At 45.1% G+C, this 23,751-nt stretch overlaps 2 protein-coding genes across 2 annotated transcripts; both read right to left on the bottom strand.

Annotated features, from left to right (window-relative positions):
• Window positions 1-3,402: 3,402 nt before the first annotated feature.
• On the bottom strand, window positions 3,403-7,519 carry LOC135884124 (uncharacterized). Its single transcript, XM_065411416.1, has 2 exons — window positions 5,621-7,519; window positions 3,403-3,771 (listed from the first exon to the last, which is right to left on the bottom strand). The coding sequence occupies exons 1-2, from the start codon at window positions 7,517-7,519 to the stop codon at window positions 3,403-3,405; spliced, it is 2,268 nt and encodes a 755-aa protein (XP_065267488.1).
• A 5,872-nt stretch (window positions 7,520-13,391) lies between these two features.
• LOC135883251 (odorant receptor 131-2-like) lies at window positions 13,392-14,354 on the bottom strand. Its single transcript, XM_065410263.1, has one exon. The coding sequence runs from the start codon at window positions 14,352-14,354 to the stop codon at window positions 13,392-13,394; it is 963 nt and encodes a 320-aa protein (XP_065266335.1).
• Window positions 14,355-23,751: the final 9,397 nt, after the last annotated feature.

The following is a 23,751-nucleotide window of genomic DNA, read 5'->3' as shown; positions in this document are numbered from 1 at the left end:
CTATTTCCCCATGCTAATTTCCCCCCTACTGTTATTCACACCTTCTTGTCAACTGTTTGAAATGGGTCATCCTGATTATCACTACAAAAGTTTTTTTTCTCCTGCTGATAATAGCCCACCTTAATTGATTAGTCTTGTTAGTGTTGGTATAGCAACACCCATTTTTTCATGTTCTCTGTGTATATGTCTTCCTACTGTATTTTCCACTGCATGCATCCAATGAAGTGGGTTTTAGCCCATGAAAGTTTATGCCCAAATAAATTTGTTAGTCTCTAAGGTGCCACAAGTATTCCTCCTTCTTTTTGCTGATACAGACTGATACGGCTACCATGCTAAGAAGTGAGTTAATGATAAAAGGATGGTTTTTACTGGACACATTCAGATCACCAAAACCACAATAATGACTGGCACAACTGGCAATAGCATAGAAGCCATAAATTGAATGGGCACAAGGTATATAACTATCCCTCTCAGTCCTAAAAGTGGCACCTCCAGGTCAGAGCAGAGGCATGTTAGCAAGGCAGTCCTTTACCTTGTCTATGGCTACACAGAGGTTTTCAATTTCCTGGGCTGCCAGATACCATTCTCAAGCACTAGTTCTGTTTTTTCAGAACCACAAAACACAATACAATGGCTCTGCTGATATTCAGACAAGTCATATTATATTTACCATATATACATAGGCTGTGTCAGAAATGAGCATGATGGCCTAAACTTTGAGTCCATCTGTGCAAAGGTTGTTACATCTAATAACAGCTCGGACTCAAACCCAACTGTTTGGCCAAGAGTGGACCACCTATTGCAGAAAATGGGCTAGAGAACTGATGGGACACCTTGCAGGCATATTGAGACCCCTCTTTGCTGCTTGTTGAACCATTCCCAACACTACTTGAGGGATGACTCATTAATTACACTGACAATCAACAAGGAGTCATTTTCTTATGGTAGACAAGGCCACAGTCTCTGGCTATTCACATCTCAAAACCACCATACAATTTGACACTACAACTTGAAGAGATCCCAGAATAAGAATAATATGGGTGTTGTACGTTAAAACAGAAATGCATTAGCAGATCTGTGCAAGGAAGCTTGCATTGTACCTGTATGTCTGTTGTTTGGCTCAAGTCTTCTGGTTCAAAAATGTTTAGGAGATCTAAATTTGCTTTCTGTGCATTATTCTCCAATGTCCACTTCAGATTTGGAGTTGAGAGTGTTAGCCGAATAGGGCCCGTTCTCCCCGGAGCTTACCTAATTACACCAAGGAGGCACGGAGAGACAAGAAGACGGGTACCATGTTCTTTATTGATCGATCAGCTGAGCGGGTGCTCTGATCGGCTAATGCCAGAAGAGAGACACACCTTACATGGCCGAACAGGCCCTTTTTATAACCAGTAACAAACAACTTAGCCTTCATTCTTTTGCGTCATTACGCTGACCTATGGATAATAGGTTACACAGGATACATATATTACTTTTTGGGGAGGGGGATACAAGAGACATTTGTGGCGGATACATTTGTCATTTTGAAGGGAAAACAAGGTACATTTGCTGACCCTTTGCACTAAAAACCTTGGGGAGATATGGGGAAACAGTTGCATATACTTGTGAGCCAAGTGAGCCAATTAAATTGATTAACAAATAGCTAACATGATTAAATACATGGTTAAATGCATGTCCTTAGTTCTACTTAGGTCTTTAGGCCTTTTCCATCAAATCTTTAGGCCTTTTCTATCAGATTTCCCCCCTTAAAAGCATTTTAAGAGCCTTATAGCCTTTGTTCTTCAGTTCCTACTGGCTGGTATAATATCATCATCTGTTGATATGTAACATGATTAGCCAGTCTTCGGACTGCCGCAACCAAGCAAGGGGTAAAGCAAGCGAGAGTTAATAGTGTGGTAACAAAAAATACAAAAAGGAGAAAACCTTTTCGTAGCCATCCCAATTGTGGCAGCCAGGAAGTAAACCGATCCGTGTCCCACCCACCCCAGGTCTGTACTGGGACATGGGCTATTTTTCTCATTTCCTTTGTTAACTGTTTTACTGCCTGGCCATTATCGTCTATTTTTAAGCAGCAGTTAGACTCATTCAGTTTCGCACAGAGTCTTCCTTCCTCTGCTAGCAAGTAGTCAAGAGCTATATGGTGTTGAAGAATTGCATGTCTCATTTGAGTTGATTGATCGGCCAAAAGGTCCAGTGCTGCGGCTGTTTGGTTGGTTAATATTTCCAAGATAGCCTGCAGCCTAATGATTCGGTTTAGATTATAAATTGGTTCCCTGGCCCCTGTTATTAACTCACTAGGGTTCCAGGTGGCCGGTCCATAATGTTTGATGATCCTTTCAGGGGGCCATTCCTGAGCTCCCCAAGTTTGGGAACTCCCGGCAGTCAAAGTGGAGTCCACAAACCGCTTTTCTCTAATTAGATCATCATATACTTTAATTCCCAACTTATTTCCTTGGTTTTGAGGTAGTAGAAAGAATAGAGGTCTAATATATCCTACATAACATATTCCTGACCAGTTTGGAGGCAGTCTGCGATAAGCATAGGATCCACAAATCCAATAATGGCCTTTTAAGGCCCAGGTCCCATTAGCAAAGGGGCCATCCCAGGTTTCAGAATCCATTGGTTGGTCAAAATATAAAGAGTTACCCCGCCTTAAAGGCCCTCCCACAATGGTTGATTCATTGTAAGAATCACAGTAATTGCATTTCCACGCCCCAGCTCCCGTTTTCCAAACACAATTACAGCCCAGTTCTGGTTTATTGGTGGCAGACCAAAATTGTTTGAAACCCCTGATTCGGGTGCCATTATAGTGCTGCCATGCCCATTGAAACCACCGAACCACGTGATCCTTGCTAGTGGTATTGTCTCGTTGGCAACTTAAAAAGAGGGCATCAAAGAACCCGTCCAATCCTACTGCCTTACAACCTTCGCCCGTATGATTCCAGTAGGAACATCTTACCCAGCTATTATTAGTCAGCTTTACATGGGTTTGGTTCCATCGCCCTTGATATCGAGCGCAGTCATACGTGTTGCAATCGTAATCATAACAATCAAGTCCTGGGGAGAGAGTCCACTTACACTTACTTTCTCCCATATACACTCCCTCCCGTCTTGTTCGATTAAGGCAGAGAGAACCCATTCCAGTAGAATAGAGCCGCCAAGGGCCACTATCCTCAGTCCACCTTTCCGTTTCATCATGCACTATGCTTAAGTTACTTAGCCACCATTTGGGCTGTACTGGCTGGGCTACCCAGGGCCACTCATTTAACTCTCCTGGACCGCCACACACCCAACAATTGGTAAGGTTAAAGGAACCTGCTATTATTTCCCCTAATTGCAAAAACCTGTTTTCCCAACCACATGAATAACTGAATATACATAACAGAAACACAAAGGATAACCTCATTGTCCCTTTCTCTTAAACAGTCCCTTTAGTCCCTCTAGTCCTTGGTACTCCCAGGTGGAGTCTTCACCTGTGCCACCCCGGGCTTCCGGAGCCGGAGTCGACAGAGGGCTGTTGTCCTCTTCAGTTGTGTTGCTCTCCGGGTTTGGATTCAGAAACCGCTTTACCCGTGTATGATGTGTCCACTTGTCGCTCCCGAGAACCTTAACGGCGGCCTGGCTGATGAGCGATACAGTGTGCGGGCCGTCCCACCGTGGCGTGAGGGGATCACGCTTCCACTTTTTGATAAGGACTTGATCACCGATCTGGAATGAATGCACGGGTTGATCCAAGGGAAGGGTCTGGAAAGGCGCCGCGTATCGATGTAGCTGTAACAAAACAGATTGTAGCGCAGAAACCTGCTTCCACAAGGAGTCATTCCCTACTTCCCAGTTTACATCCTCTCGGTACCCCGGGATGAGTACTCGGGGAGGGAACCCAAAGACCAGTTCAAAGGGTGAAAGTTTCAGGCCCTTATGCGGGGCCCTCCGAATGCGGGTAAGGGCGAGTGGCAGAGCATCAGGCCACTTTAAACCGGACTCCATACACAGTTTAGTGAGAGTATCTTTGAGAGTTCTATTCATTCTCTCTACTTGGCCCGAGCTCTGCGGTCTCCAAGGTGTATGCAATTTCCATTGGATACCGAGGGCCCGCGACACCTGCTGAACCACCTGGGAGATAAAATGGCTTCCCCGATCTGACTCAATTACTTCGGGGAGATGGAAACGGGGAAGTATTTCATGTAACAGGGCTTTGGTGACTGCCCGTGCCTGACAATGCCGTGTAGGGTAACACTCTACCCACCCAGTAAGTTGGTCAATAAAAACAAGCAAATACTTATAGCCCCTACAAGGGGGAACTTCAGCAAAGTCCACCTGCCACCTTTGAAAAGGATAGGCAGCCCAGGGCCGGCCTCCCATTGGAGCGGGGGGGGGGGGGGCGCACCCCTTTTGGTTTGTTCGCTGGCAAACAGAACAGTTATTAACAATTCTTTGGGCTTCCATATGTATACCCAATCCCCTAAGGGACCGGGTAGCCAAATCGACCATAGCTCCTGATCCCAAATGTCCCTCCTTATGTAAGGATCGGAGAATCTCCTGGAGTACTGGTCTAGGTACGAAAATCTCTCCCCCAGGCAACTTCCACCACCCAGAGGGAACTTGTTGGGCCCCTGCGGCTCGCGCATGGGACACTTCCTCTGCTGTATAGTGGGGAGTTGGGGTTTTAGCTTCTGTATCTTGAACCCAGAGAAGCCATGTGGCTCCTTCTTGTGCGGCTTCTTTCGCGGCCTGATCAGCCAATCGATTATATTTACGCTGTTCAGTTTCAGGGGCTGTCAAGGCTGTATCCCCACTTTGAACTTTAGGGTACAAATGTAGGGGCCTGCATGAAAACTTCTAAGCTTATCTACCAGCTTAGCTCTGGTCCGCTGCCACCATCTCAAGAATTCCCTCCCTGGGAAGCCTTGAGAAACCTTTCACCAATTCCCTGGTGAATACAGATCCAAACTCCTTGGATCTTAAACAAGGAGAAATTGACCCTTCCCCCCTCCTTCCTTTCACCAACTCCTGGTGAATACAGATCCAAACCCCCTTGGACCTTAAAACAAGGAGAAATCAATCAGGTTCTTAAAAAGAAGGCTTTTAATTAAAGAAAAAGGTAAAAATCATCTCTGTAAAATCAGTATGGAAAATAACTTTACAGGGTAATCAAACTTAAAGAGCTCAGAGGACTCCCCTCTGTTTTAGGTTCAAAGTGTAGCAAACAAAGATAAACACTCTAGTAAAAGGTACATTTACAAGTTGAGAAAACAAAGTAAATCTAAGACGCCTTGCCTGGCTTTTACTTACAATTTTGAAATAAGAGAGACTTGTTTAGAAAGATGGGGAGAACCTGGATTGATGTCTGGTCCCTCTCAGTCCCAAGAGCGAACAACCCCTTAAAACAAAGAGCACACACAAAAGCCTTTCCCCCCCCAAGATTTGAAAGTATCTTGTCCCCTTATTGGTCCTCTGGGTCAGGTGTCAGCCAGGTTACCCGAGCTTCTTAACCCTTTACAGGTAAAAGGATTTTGGAGTCTCTGACCAGGAGGGATTTTAGTACTGTACACAGGAGAGCTGTTACCCTTCCCTTTATAGTTATGACAGGGGCCCTCCCATGTGCACGCATGTGTATTACGGCGACCCGGAGGGGGAGCATCAGGGCCTCAAGCAATGACTTAATAAGGGTCCCATGGGCTATTGTTTGGCCTGAAGCCGTAATGAAGCCCCTTTCTTTCCACAGGGTTCCGTGGGCATGCACCACCATATACGCATAACGACTGTCAGTATACAAATTAATAGTTTTCCCAGTTCCTAACCGGAGAGCCTCAATAAGAGCCACCAGCTCCGCCGCCTGGGCAGATAAATTGGGGCTAAGCTTAAACTTGTACACCTCTCCACTCCTAACTACGACGGCTGCTCCTGTAAACCGCTTCCCATCTACTACATAACTAGATCCATCAACGTATCCTTCGATATCGGGATTGGGCCAGGGCAAATCTGAGAGATCAGGGGGAGGTTTAGTCTCTTGTTGCAAGACTTCAATACAATCATGAGTGGGGCGGGTCCTACAGGGAACTTGGGGATCAGGCAGTAAGGTAGCCGGGTTGAGGGAACTAACTGTTTTGAAAGTCAGGTTAGGGGCCAACAAAAGCCCCACCTCATATCTAGTATGCCGACTGGGATTTAGATGCTTTTCCCCGGCTCCTGTTCCCAGTATCTGGGGTACCCCATGGGGCACCACAACCTCAGTATCCCCACCCAAGGTTAATTTTTCAGCCTCCTGCACAAGGAGAGCGGTCGCAGCCACGGCTCGTAAACAAGCCGGCCAGCCTTTGGCAACCGGGTCCAATACCTTTGAGTAGTAACCTACAGGTCGCCAGGTCGGTCCCGACTTTTGGCACAGGACTCCAGATGCCACCCCTCCCCTCTCGTGAACGTATAGGGTGAACGGCTTCCGGGAATCCGGGAAAGCTAAAGCGGGAGGCTGAACTAAGGCTTTTTTAAGCTCTTGAAATGCTTTTTCTTTTTCCTTGGTCCATGACCAATGTAGCAGACCCTCTTTAGTAAGGGACTCGTATAGTGGTTTGGCCTTCCCTCCGTAGTCAGGGATCCAAAGCTGGCAAAAACCGGTTAGTCCCAGGAAAGCTCTCAACTCTCTGGGACTTCGGGGCTGAGGACTCTCAAGTATAACTTGGATCCTGTCTTTACCCAAGCTACGACGTCCCTGACAAAGATGATACCCGAGAAAGGTGACCTGCTGCCTAACCAATTGGGCTTTTTCCCTGGAAACCTTGTACCCCTGAGCCCCAAGAAAATTAAGGAGTTCTATAGTCTGCTCTCTACAAGCTGTTTCCGTCTCAGCACTTAAGAGCAGATCATCACAATACTGAACTATGTTGCACGAGGGGTGTCTAGCCAGGAACGGGGCAAGATCTCTTTTTAGCTGGCTGCCAAAAATCTCGGGTGCACATGTAAGTCCCTGAGGGACAACAGTCCAGAGATACTGAGCCTTGTAATGGGTATCTGGGTCCTCCCATTCAAAGGCAAACAGTTTCTGAGACTCCTGATCAAGGGGTATAGAGAAGAAAGCATCTTTTAAATCTATCACAGAGAACCAGCTGTGGCTCCTGGGGACTTGGCCCAAGATAGTATGAGGGTTTGGGACAACTGGATAAGGGGCCTCTATTAACTTATTAACCTGTCTTAGGTCCTGGACCAATCGATACTGCCCATTAGGCTTAGGCACTCCCATTATCGGAGTATTGTATGGGGAAGTGCCTTCCCTTAGCCAGCCGTACTGCAAAAACTTTTGAATCAGAGGCTTCAACCCGATCCGAGTGGTTAACTTAAGGGGGTATTGTCGAATTTGGACTGGGCGGCTTCCTTCCTTAAGGGAAATATGCACTGGTAGAGCGTTTCGAGCCCGAGCAAAACCTCCCTCCTCAGCCCAGACCTTAGAGTTAACCCCCGGCAGCTGGTCCCTCTCACCCTCCGGCTGCGCCGGGGGGGGATTTTCAGCACTCAGAAGGGCCATTTGATAATTAGAGGTTTGTTGTTTAGGGAGCCTAACTTCCATAGTCCCATTATTATTGAACGAGATTTCCGCCTGTAATTTAGTAAGGACATCTCGTCCTAGCAGCGCAATGGGACAGGAAGGGCTACAAACGAATTGGTGGGCAATATGATGGCCCCCTACTTTCACTAGCAGGGGAAGAGTTTTTTCCAACTTTATGTTTTGTCCCTCTATCCCTTGAACTATAGTACACCCTTGAGCCCTTCCCTGGGGAGCCTCTGCGAGGGGAAGCAAACTAAGGGTAGCCCCTTTATCAATAAGGGCTTCAATTGGGCGGCCCCCTACCTTAATTGTTACCGTGGGATCCAGGCTGGCAGGCTGTGCCGCCAGAAGGGGCCGCTGGGTCCCCCGGCCTCCCTATACAAACGACCCTTCTTCCGCGCCGTTATAAAAGATGGGCGCGGGTGGGACTTTGTTTCTATATCCCTCCCCCATAGTGTGTCGCTGGGGGCATTCGTTCTTCCAGTGTCCCTCCTCTTTACAGATAGCACATTGATTTCGTCCCAAACGGGGGCCCTTTCCCTTCCCCTGTGGTCCTGTTCGCCCCTTAGTCTTGCCCCCCTTTTCCTCACTTCCCTCCCGCAGGGCCATCGCTAGCATGCGGGCCCCCTTTTTCCGTTCCTCATCGTCTCTGCGATCATAAACCTTTAACGCGATCTCCAAGAGCTCCTCTATATTTTTACCCGATGCCCCATCCAATTTCTGCAACTTTTTCCTAATGTCCTCGTAGGACTGTCCAATGAAGAGGGGAATCAACACCCGCTTCCCATTGGCATCCTCCGGATCGAGGTCTGTGTATCTTTTACAGGTGTTACACCGGCGCTCATAAAAGGCGGCTGGATTCTCATTCTTTTCCTGTCGAATATTATACAGCTTGGCCCAATTTGGAGTCTTTCTAATACAACGTTTCATCCCCTGTACTATAGCTACAGCATATCTGCGATGGAGGTCTCGACCCTCCCCAGTTTCATGGGTCCAGTTGGGCGCAGTCTCAGGGAGCTGGTCGGCTAAATCAGCTGCGCTCGCTCCCCCTCCTGCTAGCCCTTCACGGGCTTTTGAGAGGACCAAACGCCTCTCCTCCGCAGTTAGTAGGGTATTTAGAGCAATTCTCATATCGCCCCAAGTAGGATTATGGGCCGAGACCAAGGTTTCAAAGACTGCTGTTAGTGGAGCGGGATCCTCCGAGAACGGGGGGTTCTGGTGCTTCCAATTATATAGGTCACTCGTAGTAAAGGGGACATATATCATAGTGAGCGCACCTCCGGGGGCTACAGTTTCCCTTAGGGGCAGTTGGTGCACTGGGGCTATCTTTGCTGCTACGGGGCTCTTAATAAAAGTGAATTTTGTGTCCCCAGGGCTGTAGTTTTCTGCTAAGTTCCATTCCCCCTGGGCCGTCCCGGAGCCAGTTTTGCTCCTAGTGCGGGTAGACACCGCAGAGCCTGTGGAGCTCGTAGAGGGCTCTGGATCAGAGAAGTCCTGATCGCTGAGATCCTCTCTAGTACTCTCTCCTGATCTTTTCATTGGGGTATCACTTTCAGGTGAAGGGGACTGTTCTGGCAGGATCGGAGGGCCAGGATACAATGGAGGAGGGGGCATAGGATCAGGGGCAGAAGGAATCACAGCTGGTGGACAGGGTTTCTTAACAGGGGGACGACCAAGGTGCCTAACAGGGGCACAGGCCATCAAGGCCCCAATGGCTTGTGCTTTACATTTTCGCAGCCGGGGGGGGGGGGGTTAGCTACAAGATCCTGCCAAATGTCTATATAGGGATACTGGTCCCAATGTCCATCCCCAGTTACAATGTCATGCACAGCTTGCACAGTTTCTAATTTAAGTGTTCCCCCAATGGGCCATTCCACCCCAAATGTCGTCCATTCCACAGTACAGAATTTTATCAGATCATCTTTACATAACACCATTCCATAATCAGCCTGGCGTCTAAACGCCTTCCAATTATTTAACATACATTCCAAGGGTGTCCCAGCATATCTGCCTTGTCCGGACCCCATTATGCTCGTGTTTAATTAAACCTGGTCACGGGTTCGACCGACCCCCCTTGTGATCAAGATATCCTGGTCACGGGGTTTCCCCTCGCAGGAATCTCGGTGCGGCTAGAGTCGGTTTAAGTCCTAGACCTGGTTATCACAATTTTGGCTTCCAGCATATCATTAAAATGAAAAAGAACAGTACCCCTACCAGGAATAAAAGCAAGCCCTGGGGCTTTTCTATGTCCCAGTAATTGTCCAGTACGGCCCACGGACTAGTGAAGTTAGTGAAATTATTCATAAGCCGTTGCCTGGTTTAGTTATCATGACCACAAAACATTTGTTCATTGGACGTTACTCATTCGACGTTAACAACACAGTAACAAGACATTCATAATACTGTCACAGCTTTTAACACTCATATACCCTTCCTGTGCACAGGCTGCCTAAGGGGCTTCCACTGTCCAACCCACACTTCGGGGGCGTTATTCCTCAAAACCCAGGAGGTAAACGCACTTACCGCCCGGAGTGGCTGCGTCCAGCAGTCGGACCTCCCCTTCTTCTGGTACCGTCTCGCTTCCGTGTCCTTTGGAGTTCTCTATAGAGGGGGCGCAGCCGTCCCGGCCGATTGTGGCGACCCGGAGCTCGAGCAAACCAACAGCTCAAGGTGGCCACTCTCCGGAGTCGTCCTCGGCCGGCGGTCAGCGTCCCCTACAGGGAGAGAAGTCCCGGCGGAGTCGCCAATTTGTTAGCCGAATAGGGCCCGTTCTCCCCGGAGCTTACCTAATTACACCAAGGAGGCACGGAGAGACAAGAAGACGGGTACCATGTTCTTTATTGATTGATCAGCTGAGCGGGTGCTCTGATCGGCTAATGCCAGAAGAGAGACACACCTTACATGGCCGAACAGGCCCTTTTTATAACCAGTAACAAACAACTTAGCCTTCATTCTTTTGCGTCATTACGCTGACCTATGGATAATAGGTTACACAGGATACATATATTACTTTTTGGGGAGGGGGATACAAGAGACATCTGTGGCGGATACATTTGTCATTTTGAAGGGAAAACAAGGTACATTTGCTGACCCTTTGCACTAAAAACCTTGGGGAGATATGGGGAAACAGCTGCATATACTTGTGAGCCAAGTGAGCCAATTAAATTGATTAACAAATAGCTAACATGATTAAATACATGGTTAAATGCATGTCCTTAGTTCTACTTAGGTCTTTAGGCCTTTTCCATCAAATCTTTAGGCCTTTTCTATCAAGAGTATTCCTGTCCATAGAAGATTTGCAGAGAGCAGATGCAGCCAAAGCCAGTTCCATTTTTTATAAAAGTGAATTTTTTTTTTTTTAAACCTCAACAATAATTCCTGTACCTTGAAAACCATATTATGGAAAGAAGCAGTGCAGAAGTGCCTTACATGTTTTAAAATATAGTGTACATTTAAAAAAAATTAAATACAGTTATAAGAACCATGTTCAAACTCTGCTTGACTTAAAAACAGCGCTGATGAACCATCTGCAGTAGTGCAGAAAGGTACTTGTTTAGTGCCTTGGGGCAGGGAAGATCTTTTTCTTCTGTGTTTGTACAGCACTTAGCCCAATGGGATCCTGATCTATGGCAAGGACCCCTAAGCGTTATGGTAATATAAATAATAAATGATAATAACAACAACTGCAACTAGTCATCCCAGCAAATTACCACTGTACGGAGAGTGATTGGTGTTTGCAAAGTGGCTACTTCCAAACTAGGAAGTAAACAGGTTTGGAACAAATGCATGTTAGGATATAGATATTCAGGCCTGTCTGCAAAGGCCTATACTTTAAGAATTTAGGTGTATTCTTATCACTTAGCTAGTTATAGAGGTATAAAAGAAAGAATCAAAATCACTGTCTGTCTGTGTAAGGGCCTTCTCTTACTGTGACAGTCTGAGGCCTGGTTCTTAGGCTAAGGAGCAGAGGCCAGCCATAAACTGGGAAGTGTATGGTCACATCCTCACATTCCAAACTAGTCACATTGAAATAAGGTGCTATTGGGCTGTTAGGAATACAATCCTGTCCTGATATTCCTATCATCTCCAGAGAAAGGGAAGAGCCTAAAAGATGTAAAAGGAAAGTTTGATAGCATCCTGTCTGGCAAGAACTCACTTATCACTAGCTGGGATGTGAAATCCTCATTTCTGTATTGTTCTATCACTGTAGTCTCCACTTCCCTACTGTTTGTCTGTATAATCTCTGTCTGGTTCTGTGATTGTTTCTGTCTGCTGTATAATTAATTTTGTTGGGTGTAAACCAATTAAGGTGGTGGGCTATAATTGGTTAAATAATCATGTTAGGTTTGGGAGAGGGGGGCATAGCTCAGTGGTTTGAGCATTGGCCTACTAAACCCAGGGTTGTGAGTTCAATCCTTGAGGGGGGCCACTTAGGGATCTGGGGGAAAATTGGTACTTGGTCTTGCTAGTGAAGGCAGGGGGCTGGACTCAATGACCTTTCAAGGTCCCTTCCAGTTCTCTCTCTCTCTATATATATATAGGATTGGTTAAGGTATAGCTAAGCAGAACTCAAGTTTTACTATATAGTCTGCAGTCAATCAGGAAGTAAGGTGGGGAATTGGAATCATGTTTTGCTAAGGGGGGGGAATGGGAACAGGGAATGGGAGACAGGGACACACGCAAGGCTCTGTGGTGTCAGAGCTGGGAAGGGGGACACTGAGGAAGGAAACTGGAATCATGCTTGCTGGAAGTTCACCCAATAAATATTGAATTGTTTGCACCTTCGGACTTCGGGTATTGTTGCTCTCTGTTCATGTGAGAAGGACCAGGGAAGTAAGAGCGTGAAGGAATAAGCCCCCTAACAATGCATATTTCAATATTTTGTATCTGTGTTAAGGCCCGTTCAAGAATTCCATTTCCATAACCACAATGGCACATATCGGAATGTCCTACATTCACATTACTGCACAAGTGCAATCATTTGCACACTTTTTGTTTTCACAACGTTTTCAAGGGTCTTTGCCATAGCATAATGTAAATGAATAAAAGCAGTGTCAGGAAATATGGTATAGGGGCACTGCCAGCCCACAACAGACAGTGAATGGCCTCGATGCCCCGAGCAGCTGCCACACAAACTAAAACTAGGCCTTCTCTAGACAAAGTTGGACAAAGAAAATTTCTCAGAAACCAATAACAAGTAGAAATGAGGTTTTCTACAACCAAAGCCTTAAGAGGAAAAAAAAATCAGGCTTTTTATTGCCACAACCCCTTAAGATTTAAGGCTCCTACAGTCAGAGGGCCAGATTCACAGCTGGTGTAAATTGGCATATCTCCTCTAAAGTAAATGAGACTATAGAGATTTACATCAGCTGAGATCTGGTCCAGAGTCTTTATTTCTCTCCCGGTCTTAAGAAGTAAGGTTCCTGCAGCAAGTTGATTTCTCATTTGGAAAGATAGTGACTTCTAATCCATTCACACCTTATATTTTCCCTTCTAATGAACAATTATCTCTAATGGATCCCACCCTGTCCCCCACAGTTCCTGGTCTTACTGTAGTCCAGTGAAAGCAGATTCTGGTTCCTCTTCTACTCAGTAAGAGGTTTTCTAGCCCTCTCTTTGCCAAACACTAGTCAGGATCTACACATCCTCTCATACACAATTTTCTACTGTACTTTTTCCATGTATTGCAAACCACATCTGAGAGGGCACTATGGCCACTCTAATAAGGTTAGAAAATGGTTTAAGTTACACAGTTAAATTTCATTTAATCATTGTCATAATGGAATAAGTTTGTGTTAGGAGTATGCAAGGCCTTATTTTACACTGCTGGATCAAATGTTCACTTAGAAAACTAAGGATCAGGAGTGACGCATCTAGTATCAATTAACTCAGAGTCATTCAACTGAGGCTGCTGTACGTCTCTACCATTTATCATGTGGCCAGTACATAAACTAATTCTTTGCCTGTTGAATAGCTTGGTTTGCAGTTCTTTGTTTCGCAGACCATAAACCACAGGGCTAAAGCACTGGGCAAGTAAGAAAACAACAAAAGCTGTTATATTTAAAATAAAATTGGATCTTTTAACAGCGATTATTATCAAAGGTGGAAATAGAAGCAAACTCAAATGCAATCCATGAATAATTATAGTTTTTCTGGCCTTGTTATTTGAGCTATTGAAATGACCAGCATGTTTTCCTTCTCTACATAGGAGACAGTAGCTAACTATGATGATGGCCCCAAGAAATAAAATTAAAATAATTCCCGTTGTTCTGGCAAAAGGACCACCAAAGACAATTGAGCAAGAAGGTACCACTTCAAACATATCTTCTGTAGACTTGTCTATGCCTTCTATCAATAACAAGCACATAGATTTGAACATTGTTATTATCCAAACACAAATCATGACTTTGTGTTTCACTGCATGCACCAAGGATATGTATCTAAAAGGCCAGCAAACAGCAAAGCATCTGTTAAGTGTCATCAAAGTCAAAGTTATTAGTACTCCTTCTCCAATTGCTACTTGAACTCCAAAGATTATCCAGAGTACAATTTTGGGACTTTCCACAGCAAGTGCTCGTATTGTATTGTATGCAACACCAAAACAGGAGAATAAAGAACAACATAGAAGATGATGGCACAGGAGAAAGTATTGAACATTTTTCTTCATTTCAGAGTTCTGCTGCACCGTCTTAAATATAAACAAACCAACTGCAGTAATGAAGATGAAATCAAACAAGCAAAGGGATGCCTTTATTATCTCTAGTTCTTTTCTTTTTGTTGTATCATTCAGTGAATTATTGGGTAAACCCGTCATCTTCAAATCTAGCACTCTGGTCCTGGTGGGGAAAAAACAAAACAAGATGAAGTTTATCACAATGTTTTCCATATTATTTTTTTCTACCATGAGTACAGTTATCAATCAGTATCAGGGTTAGTATTTGATTGTATACATTTATCATCTGTTTAGTAACAGACCTTTACATTAGATGTGTTACTTTTAAAGACTAGAAAAAATGCATACTGGAACCTCTAAAGTATATGCTGGTTTTTTAGTGGCCTACTTAAAAAGAGTTGCCCTTGACAAGTGTCCACGTAACAAAAAATACCACCACACCACAGCTGGTCTAGATGGCCCTCTGCAGTTTAGAAGAGACATCAAAAAGAATAAATGGGCAAGGAGGCTGAACTACCCTCCCCCACCCTTCCTGATCGTCCCTCCACATTAGAGTGAGGGCATGTTGATGATGCAGCGTGGGAAAGGTTGCATTACCACTACTCATATTCTGTGGATAAATACAAAAATTCAGTCTCCAAAACTGAATCTCAAACCTTTCACAAGCACTACATTCTCTAAAAAAACAGATGTAGATCATAGATCCAGTAACTTACTCCCCTAGCCAGACCCTTCAGTATTAGGATTTAAAATTCCCACATATGCATAGGGGCAGCCCTCTGCATTCAATGTCCTCATTACTAGCCATCTCAGAGGGGTTAGTATATTTATTCCTTTATCAGTATTCATTGTATAAGGGGCTTGTTATAAACAGCAATTATATAAAGTGATAAAGAGCAGAATAATAATAATCAATAAGTCTGAGAGGTTTTACTTATAGCTTAGAACATGGAGATTTTTGAGACCTAACAATGCATTCAGGAATTGGCAGGACAGTTTGTAAACGATGGGGAAAGACAGTGAAGGGGCACCTAAGGGGGCATAAGCCCCTCTGAACATTTATTTTAAAATATGTTAACTGGTATGAACTTGGTAATAGCAGTTGTGATCATTCTGAAAAGCATACAAAATATTTTTTGCCAGAAAAAAATTGATTTTTCATTTGTCCAAGTCAGTTTAATTTTGCCAGTTGTCACTGACAGTAACATTAAAATATTCACTTATTGACTAAAAAACCCTTATACAGGAAAAATAAAAATGTTACCTGTGAGCAAAAATCTTTTGAATTTGTCTATTATACACATTTCTCCATTTGTGTGTAGAGGTTTGCATTTCTGACACAGTGTCAAAGGACACTAAAATTAATGTTTTCCTGACCTTATGTGACTGCAGAGTCTTGGTCTCCTCAGGGAAGCTGGCCTTTCCTTACCAAGTCCTGTTGCTGTCTATCTTTGTGCTTACTTTTCAGAGGCCATAAATTAGATGATCCTATCGTCTCAATAAAACACAGAGAAGGATGAAACGAGGATGAGGATGACACTAATACATGAGAATAAGAGACAGAAAGAAGATGCAGCAGAAGGACAGGGCATTACAAAAGGTTCAAATATAAACTGATTTTTCTTTGTGATTGGCACATGAAAGAAAATATTATAGGGACACAAATACATAGTGGATAAAAGTTTCAAAAGCACCAAAGTATCTTCAGAGTCAGTCCCATTTTCAAAAATGACTGGCTTCTAGTTGCCCAAGTCTCTCTGAAAATCAATGGGACCTAGGATCCTAAATCAAATTTTACCTACTATGTTTAGTGGCTGGTAGGGTGACCAGATGTCCCAATTTTATAGGGACAGTCCCGAATTTTGGATCTTTTTCTTATATAGGCTCCTATTACCCCCCACCCCCTGTCCCGATTTTTCACATTTGCTGTCTGGTCACCCTAGTGGCTGGTGAGCTAGATATGGTAGCAACCATTCTAAAGCCCAATATTTTATTGGAACCTTTTCTGCAGGAAACAATGTGCTAAAATAGAGATTTCCTTGATCCATACACAGTCTCACAAATCCCTCACTATGGGGAATTTCACTTTTCTGTGCCCCCTGCAGCACATTCACATGCTTTCAAGGGTAGAAAAAGGTTTTCTACATCACTCATAGTACAGAGAATATTTTCCAACACAGAGAAAAAAGAAACAGATTTGTTGTTTAGATTGTGGTTGTTAAGAGGACAGCTTGATTTGCAGTAGCTAAATAAAAATATACAATGGAATACTAGTGTATAAAACAAAGGTGCATGGTTGTGTAAGGTAGAGGTAAATTGTGTGTTCTGACCAAAAATTAGTTGATAACATTTGCATTGATACATTCTAGGCACTGGGTCTATATTACATACTGAAAGGTGATTGTAACAAGCTAACAGTTGAGATTGAAAGCTAACACTATATTATTACCACCACTAGCCCTAATTAATATAACTGAACTCAGGAATGATGATCATCCTCATTTATGTTTGCTTTTTAAATCCCAGCAAAATGGGATTTTTACAAGTATTTTTTCCATAGAGAATGCTTTCCTACTCAAAGGTTTTTTAAAGCAATTCTTCAATAACCGAGGGACTTCCCATTATGAATACTTATTAGCAGTTGGAGCCCTGTTGCATAACTAACAGTGGTACTAGCTATTTAACAGAATCAACACAGTATTCTAAGCAGCAGACAGAATGGCCTTCAAGTTCCTTCTCTAACGACTGCCTGCAAGTAAACCACATTTATTAGAAAAGCACTTATGCAGGCTTTTACTCTGCTTATAGCTCACTGCTGCTGAGCTGTCAGCCACAGGCAATAAAGTTTCTACATTCCCAAAACTGCTTTGAGCATACAGTGGGACAAAGAGGCAAATTTCCATTGCGCCAGTTGCAAACCTGGGGCTGCTGCTCAGCTGTAGTGAGGCATAGCCATAAGGATATATGTTATCTGCTGTCAATTTTTATTTGCCAAAAGTAGTTTTCATATCAATTTATAGTCATCTTCTTCAAGAATCCTTCCAGATACAGACAGGTTATGTGTGGAGCACGGGCAACATATCCTCACAGCATCTGAGTACTGCAATAAATACCATTGATCACCCGAGACACACTCATTGCAGTATCCTAGCAGGTAGTAGGAATATGGGGCTATATAAGAGCTAAAAATGTGCCTACACGTATCTGAAAGGATATGGTCAAACACTGAGTATGGGAAGTATATTTTGATGAATAAATCACACTTGCAGACACTGTGTGTTTAGGGTGACCAGATAGCATGAGTGAAAAATCATGACAGGGAGTGGGGGGTAATAGGCGCCTATATAAGACAAAGCCCTGCATATCGGGATGTCTGGTCACCTTATGTGTGTTTCCTCTTCACAGAAATAGAAACACAGAAAATACTTTCTTTTTGAGGCAGGTGGAAAGCAGTAGCTGGGCAACACAATGCATCCTTTGCATGAGGCAGAGACACTTTTTCCTCACAGCCTACCAACGGTAATCTATCATCACAGAAGCGATATTATGGCCCCGATCTTCCAAGTTACTTCACACAGGCAGACCTCTGCCTCCAATAAGGCTCCATGCAAGTATAGGGCTCCAGCCCTGTGGACTGGGGATTACATGACTGGGGCCTGTATCTATTTTTAAAATGCATGCCCTTGTGAAACAGCAGCCTTCTCTAAGCTCTGAGAGCAATTTGTGTTCCAACTAAAACATTTATCTCGTTTGACCGTAAAATAAGAAAGCATGTCTTCTTCTATATTATGTAGAGGGACAAGCACACTCAGTGCTCAATACATAAACAAACAAGAAATATTGTCCCTGTTAGAACATACAGAGTACCCCTGATGAAAAACACACTGTCTCCTGTGGTTGTGTCAGGCCCCGTAATCACCCCTTATATGTGCATAGATTAGTGTTTGCTCTGTTCCGGCATTAGTGAATCAGAACGAGTCATTTTCCATATATGGGCATAAAGGAAGCAGTAGCTTAAGGACCATGTCTGGAGCTTAGATTTGAAGTATATTGACAAATTGCAGAATTTTAATCTATGAATATAACATAGGCTCTAGAACAGAGTCACAGAAGCCTGTAAAGAACCTTTCACAAAGTCCCTTTCAACAACTACAGCATTGCTTCAATTCTAGTGTGGACAAAGTCTAGGCGTGTACTCTGTATGGAAATTCTTAGGCTGCTATTTTCATCTGCCATGTATAATTCACTCTTGGTAAAACTGAAAACTCTTTGTAGCATAAATAAAAGAGACAGGGTTTCATAGCCTTCTTGATCCAGTGTTTCAGTTTCGGCAGAATTTGTATTAAAAGTTAAAAACTGAATCACAAATATGGGGCCAAATCTTGCTTGCCTTACGCATGCAAGTTGTCCCATTGGTCCTGACTCTCCTGTCACTTTGAGTACACTGGTTTTACACCAGTGTAACTACATTAACTTCAAAGAAATTATTCCTCATTCATATCAGGGTAAGAGAAACCAAAATCAGGCCCAGTGGGATATGTGTGTGACTGAAGCAAACAGGATTGCCAGGATAGTAAAGATGTAAAAACTCTACTCAAAGTAAATTTCCAACAAACACCAAGGCCCTGATGCTCAGTTATGCCAGAGTTTTAAGCCGTCTTCCTGCTTCGCTGACCCCTGGGGCAGCTGGGGACCAATTCAACACTAAGACTGCTCTAAGTTATATTAGCTCCCTGAGGGATGTTACAAGCTGTTATGCTAGCTAAGGATCATCCTAATGAAGTGTACTCTGTCTCTACCTCCTCCAACCCCCAGTACACAGGGGGGAATTCGCAGCTGCTTGTTTTGGGTATCTTTAAGGTGCTTTTGCTTCATTACCTACTTAAATGGATTTTTATTCTTTGTTACTATTACAATATTTATATTGTGTGTATCTACATATCCCTCAATGGGTGCAGGAGGATGTAATACAAACCAGCCTATACCCGTGGGGATAGCTGGAGCAAGGGGGAAAGCAGTTTCACCACCACCCTCATCTGGTGGGTTCCTCTGGATAAGGCAGCTTTAAACTCTGTCTGGAACTCCTGTGGAGCCACTGGTAGAAGAGATTGCTTGGGAGATGGAGAATCATGGCCCAGTGGCCTCCCAAGCCAGCCCTAACACTTTGTGAGCTTCATCAGCCAACTCCAGGACCCCAACAAAGCAGGAGTTGCAGATGCCTTCTTCCACTGAAGCCCTGGCTCCATGAAAATTTTCTGCTGCCCTCTGGCATAACCCAAGTAGTGAATTTGATCTGTAATTTTTCAATTCTTACTACAGTACTATGTCACTTTGTCAGTTCCATTGCCTGAGACTGTACAAGCACCATACCTGGCATAAAACAAAAGTCTTCATTTTGCACAACAATAATGAGAAAACACACACAAAATGCAGAAGCTGAACATGATGAGAAGTGAAACCAAAGAACATTCAACTCTATGACTTACAGATCAAGGAGAGAATACCCAAATCAGTGGCCAGCCAAATTAAAACAGGCAGACAGAGAAAAGAGCACTTTGAAATACTGCAAAAGAGTGAAGGGTGAGGGTAATCTCTCAGAATGAAAGATAGGGTGAATCAGCATATGATTTTGCCTCATCTTACTGCAGCAGTCTGCAGATGCTGTTGGTCTTCAGAAGTGCTGAAACAGGAAATAGTGTGGTTAATTAAAATTCATATAGCTCTTGAAAGCTATATTTATACTTGAGGCCATAGCTTAAACTTCACTTTACAAATATCACATCTTTCATCCGAAATTGCTGACTGACACTAAAGTGAGTTCTGACCAACCCAGGGGACTTCAATTACGCTTCTGAGATGGCAGATTTTGGTTTCTTTTTTTTAGTTCTTTTGCCAATTTAAAAAAACCCCAAATATTAAAGGCAAAAGCGGTCCAAGCTAAGTAGCAATTATTTTATTCTTTAATACAAATAGGAAGCTCTGAGTGTGACTAAAAGTGAAAGCATTCCCACAATGTTTCTTACATTCTAACTTACGAAACCAGCCCCAAGCTTCTTCCAAATATAATGTAGCTGAAATTTCAACGGGAAACATCTGTACAGAACACATGATGGTTTGCTCAAAGCAGAGTGGAATATAATTCCTGCCCAAATTTTTTCCCAGTACAAATCTACCATTCTATAGCTAGGGGTATTTTATTCTGGATAAATGACAGCCATAAACTTAACATTAGTACTAGCAGGCAGGGGCGGCTCTAGGCACCAGCAAAGCAAGCACGTGCTTGGGGCAGCCCATTTGCACGGGCGGCAGGGATCCAGCATGGGAGCTGAGAACCAACAGGGGGCCCTGGGAGCTGTAGTTCTTTGGTTAGCTCCCTGCCTATAGAGTCAGCCCTGGAGCAGGGAAAGAACTACATTTCCCAGCATTCCCTTGGCCTCTACCAACAGGAAAGGGGGCGGGAGTGAGGAAGCTGAGACCTCATGCTGCAGCCTGCTATGAATGGAGAGCTGCACTGTGAGTAGGGATTCCATATTTTAACATTCAAAAAATAGGACACGTCACGGGGAGGGAGGGTAGCCCCACCCTGCCCCCATCCACTCCCTCCGACTGCCCCCCACAGAAACCCCAACCCATCCAACCCCCCTGCTCACCCCCTCCCGGGACCCCTGCCCCAACTGCCCCCCAGGACCCCACCCCCTATCTAAGCCCCAATGGTCCTTGTCCCCAATTGCCCCCTCCTGAGACCCCCCCAACTTCCCCCCTAGGACTCCACCCCCTACCTGTCCCCTGACAAACCCCTGGGACACCCATGCCTATCCAACTGCTGCCTGTCCCCTGACTGCCCCCCCCGAACCTCTGCCCCATCCAACCCCCCCCCCCCGCTCCCTGTCCCTTGACTGCCCCCCCTGGAACTCCCTACCCCTTCTCCAACCCCCCAGCCCCCTAACCGTGCCACTCAGACCAGTGTGTCTGGCTTCGCGCAGCGCCAGACACGCTACTGCATATATGCTGCCGTGCTCCCCTGCGGAGCCACAGGCCCCCCGCCCCTCCCCCCCAGCACCTGCCTTCCAGATTTGAACACCTCAAAATTCAGGAGTGCTCAGGCTCAGTTTGGGCAGCTGTTACTTCATTTCTCCCAAATCAAATATACTGATGCACTGTAACTTGCTGTAGAAAAAGTAGGATAAATTTGAGCAAGAAATGCTTCCCAGTGGTTATTAGGACGGGAATTGCTATTTTCAACAGCCATTGCCTTTTTGTTTGTTTGTTTGTTTAAAAGGAAGACAGTGATATTGCATTGGCAAATTCCCCATAGAAAGAAAGAGTGGAACAAAAGAATAATAAAGGCACCTCAACTTTTCCTCATTTATGTAGGACAGTCTTATAATATGCATCCAGATATCCTCCAATCACACAAGCTGAAAATTGTTCCACTTTACTGCAGTTCTGTAACCATATGGGAACCAATCCTGTCTGTGTTCTGTGCACATCTAAAATTCCTGCTGAATGACCTGCCGTGGGAGTGAGTTACCAGTGACCCAGGGCTGCGGCGGAAGGAGGGTGCAGGTGTGGGGGGGGTGAGCCCAGGGCTGGGGCGGCAGGAGGTGTGGGGGGGCAATGGTGGGGGGGTGGGGGGTAGGGGGAACCCAGAGCTGGGGCGGAAGGGTGTGTGTGTGTTTGTGGGGGAGAGCCCAGGGCTGGGGCGGCACGGGGGTGCGGTTGGGGGGGTGAGAGCCCAGGGCTGGGGCAGCAGGGGGGTGCAGGTCGGGGGGGTGAGACCCCAGGGCTGGGGAGGCAGGGGGGTGCGGGTCAGGGGGTGAGTGCCCAGGGCTGGGGAGGCAGGGGGGTGCGGGTGGTGGAGAAGAGCCCAGGGCTCGGGCGGCAGGGGGGTGTGGCGAGGAGCCCAGGGCTGGGACGGGGGGCAGCCAAAATTTTGTTTTGCTTGGGGCGGCAAAAAACCTAGAGCCGGCCCTGCTAGCAGGGAAGGATGAATATCTATCAGTAATCAGGGCCTTCGGAGTAGCTATCAATTATATTGTGTTCCATTAAAGGCTTATCCAGAAGAAATTATACGCAACCTTTCGGGGCAGACAAGCCCCAAGAGAACACATGTACTGTGCCTGGAATGGACTGACTGTCCCAAAAGAAAAACTTGAGCGAGTTCTTGAGCTGCTTAGATGGAGACAAGCACATCTAAATGAACCCCTTGCAGCCCCATTAAATCCCTTTCTCAAGTCCAATCTCACTACTGAGTTTGCACAGCTATTGATAGTTACTACAGCCATCGTTGGGGCTGGAATAACCCCATGCACAAACATACTGGAAAACAGGAGGAACAGATGGGTCTAGGCTAGGCTGCTTATTTTTAAATTAAACCCCTCTCCCCACACACGCACCTCTATTAGCATTTAGATGTATATGGGGGAACCACAACCCTATAGCTGGTTTGGGGGGATTCTCTGATTGAAGGGGTTTCTCAACCCTGTTAACAGTCTCAGGGGAAACATTCGTCCAATAATCCTCCACTTTTTGATAGAGATGTTACCCTCAGGATGGATAGTCCCTTTGAAATTTCTTCTCTGACAACCCCACAATGGGACTTGGTATCCCTAGTGTCATTCTCATAAGCCTGAAAGTCTAATATGACTCAATTCCTGGGATCAGCATCAATGTTCATCTACTTTAATGGCTCTGTAATGACAGACAAGATCACTGGGCAAGATCCCCTGACTGTCAGGCTGCCGGGTACTGCTCTGGTTCTGAGGAGCAATTTACAGCAGCCTCGGGATGTTCTAAATTGCTAGGACCCCTAAGGTTGTTTGCAGTATAAGCAGAGCTCTGTGTAAGATCAAAAGCTTGTTTCTTTCACCAACAGACGTTGGTCCAATAAGAGAGATTACCTCACCCACCTGGTCTCTCTAATGATCCCTAATGGGCAGCTCTGGCTACCAGAGATCACTGGAGCACAGCAGCACTCTAGTACTCTGGCCATACCCTCTTTACCAATGCTCATTTCATAGGGGGAGTGGTGGGGAGTCAGCGACTTTGGCTCTGCATTGCTCAGGGACTCCCCTATGCCACAGAATCTCTAGGTAGCAAGTTAAGTAGGTTGTTGGCTGGAGTACTGCACGGCAGCCTCAGGAGGGCTTCTGACGTAGCCTATTTTGCCCAGATGTAAATTACCACTCAGGGTGCAAAGCAATGAAAATCAGGACCAGCATCTAATCCTGATTATTAGTATCATTTATTACTATTACAGTAGAAAACATGATAGCTTTAGTTTGCCTTGGATTTCCCTGGTTTCAACCCAAATGGGTTTGCACCACCCAAAGTCCACCTAACATTCAGGTTTGAATGAACCCAAAATCTTAAAGTGAAGTTCAATCATTGACACAATTTGAGAAAAAAGATATAAACAAGGATCCTCCCCTGAGCTCTGGTGGTACAAAGCAGGAGAAAACATGGCTTTGCCAGCTTCTTGAGTATTCCCCTTGCAAAAGGGAATCCCTGGGTGAGGGGTGTTCCCTCTGGAGGTGTC

Source organism: Emys orbicularis, chromosome 9, assembly GCF_028017835.1.
Source record: "Emys orbicularis isolate rEmyOrb1 chromosome 9, rEmyOrb1.hap1, whole genome shotgun sequence".
Classification (NCBI taxonomy): Eukaryota; Metazoa; Chordata; order Testudines; family Emydidae; genus Emys; species Emys orbicularis.
The sequence above is the reverse complement of the archived record's forward strand: the minus strand, read 5'-3'. Positions and strand labels throughout refer to the sequence as shown.

Coding starts and splice junctions, on each gene's coding strand:
- LOC135884124 (XM_065411416.1), bottom strand. CDS start 7,519: ATGGCCCTTCTGAGTGCTGAAAATCCCCCCCCGGCGCAGCCGGAGGGT. Junction 3,772..5,620: donor TGCTCCCCCTCCGGGTCGCC/GTAATACACATG, acceptor GTTTTGTTACAG/CTACATCGATACGCGGCGCC.
- LOC135883251 (XM_065410263.1), bottom strand. CDS start 14,354: ATGACGGGTTTACCCAATAATTCACTGAATGATACAACAAAAAGAAAA.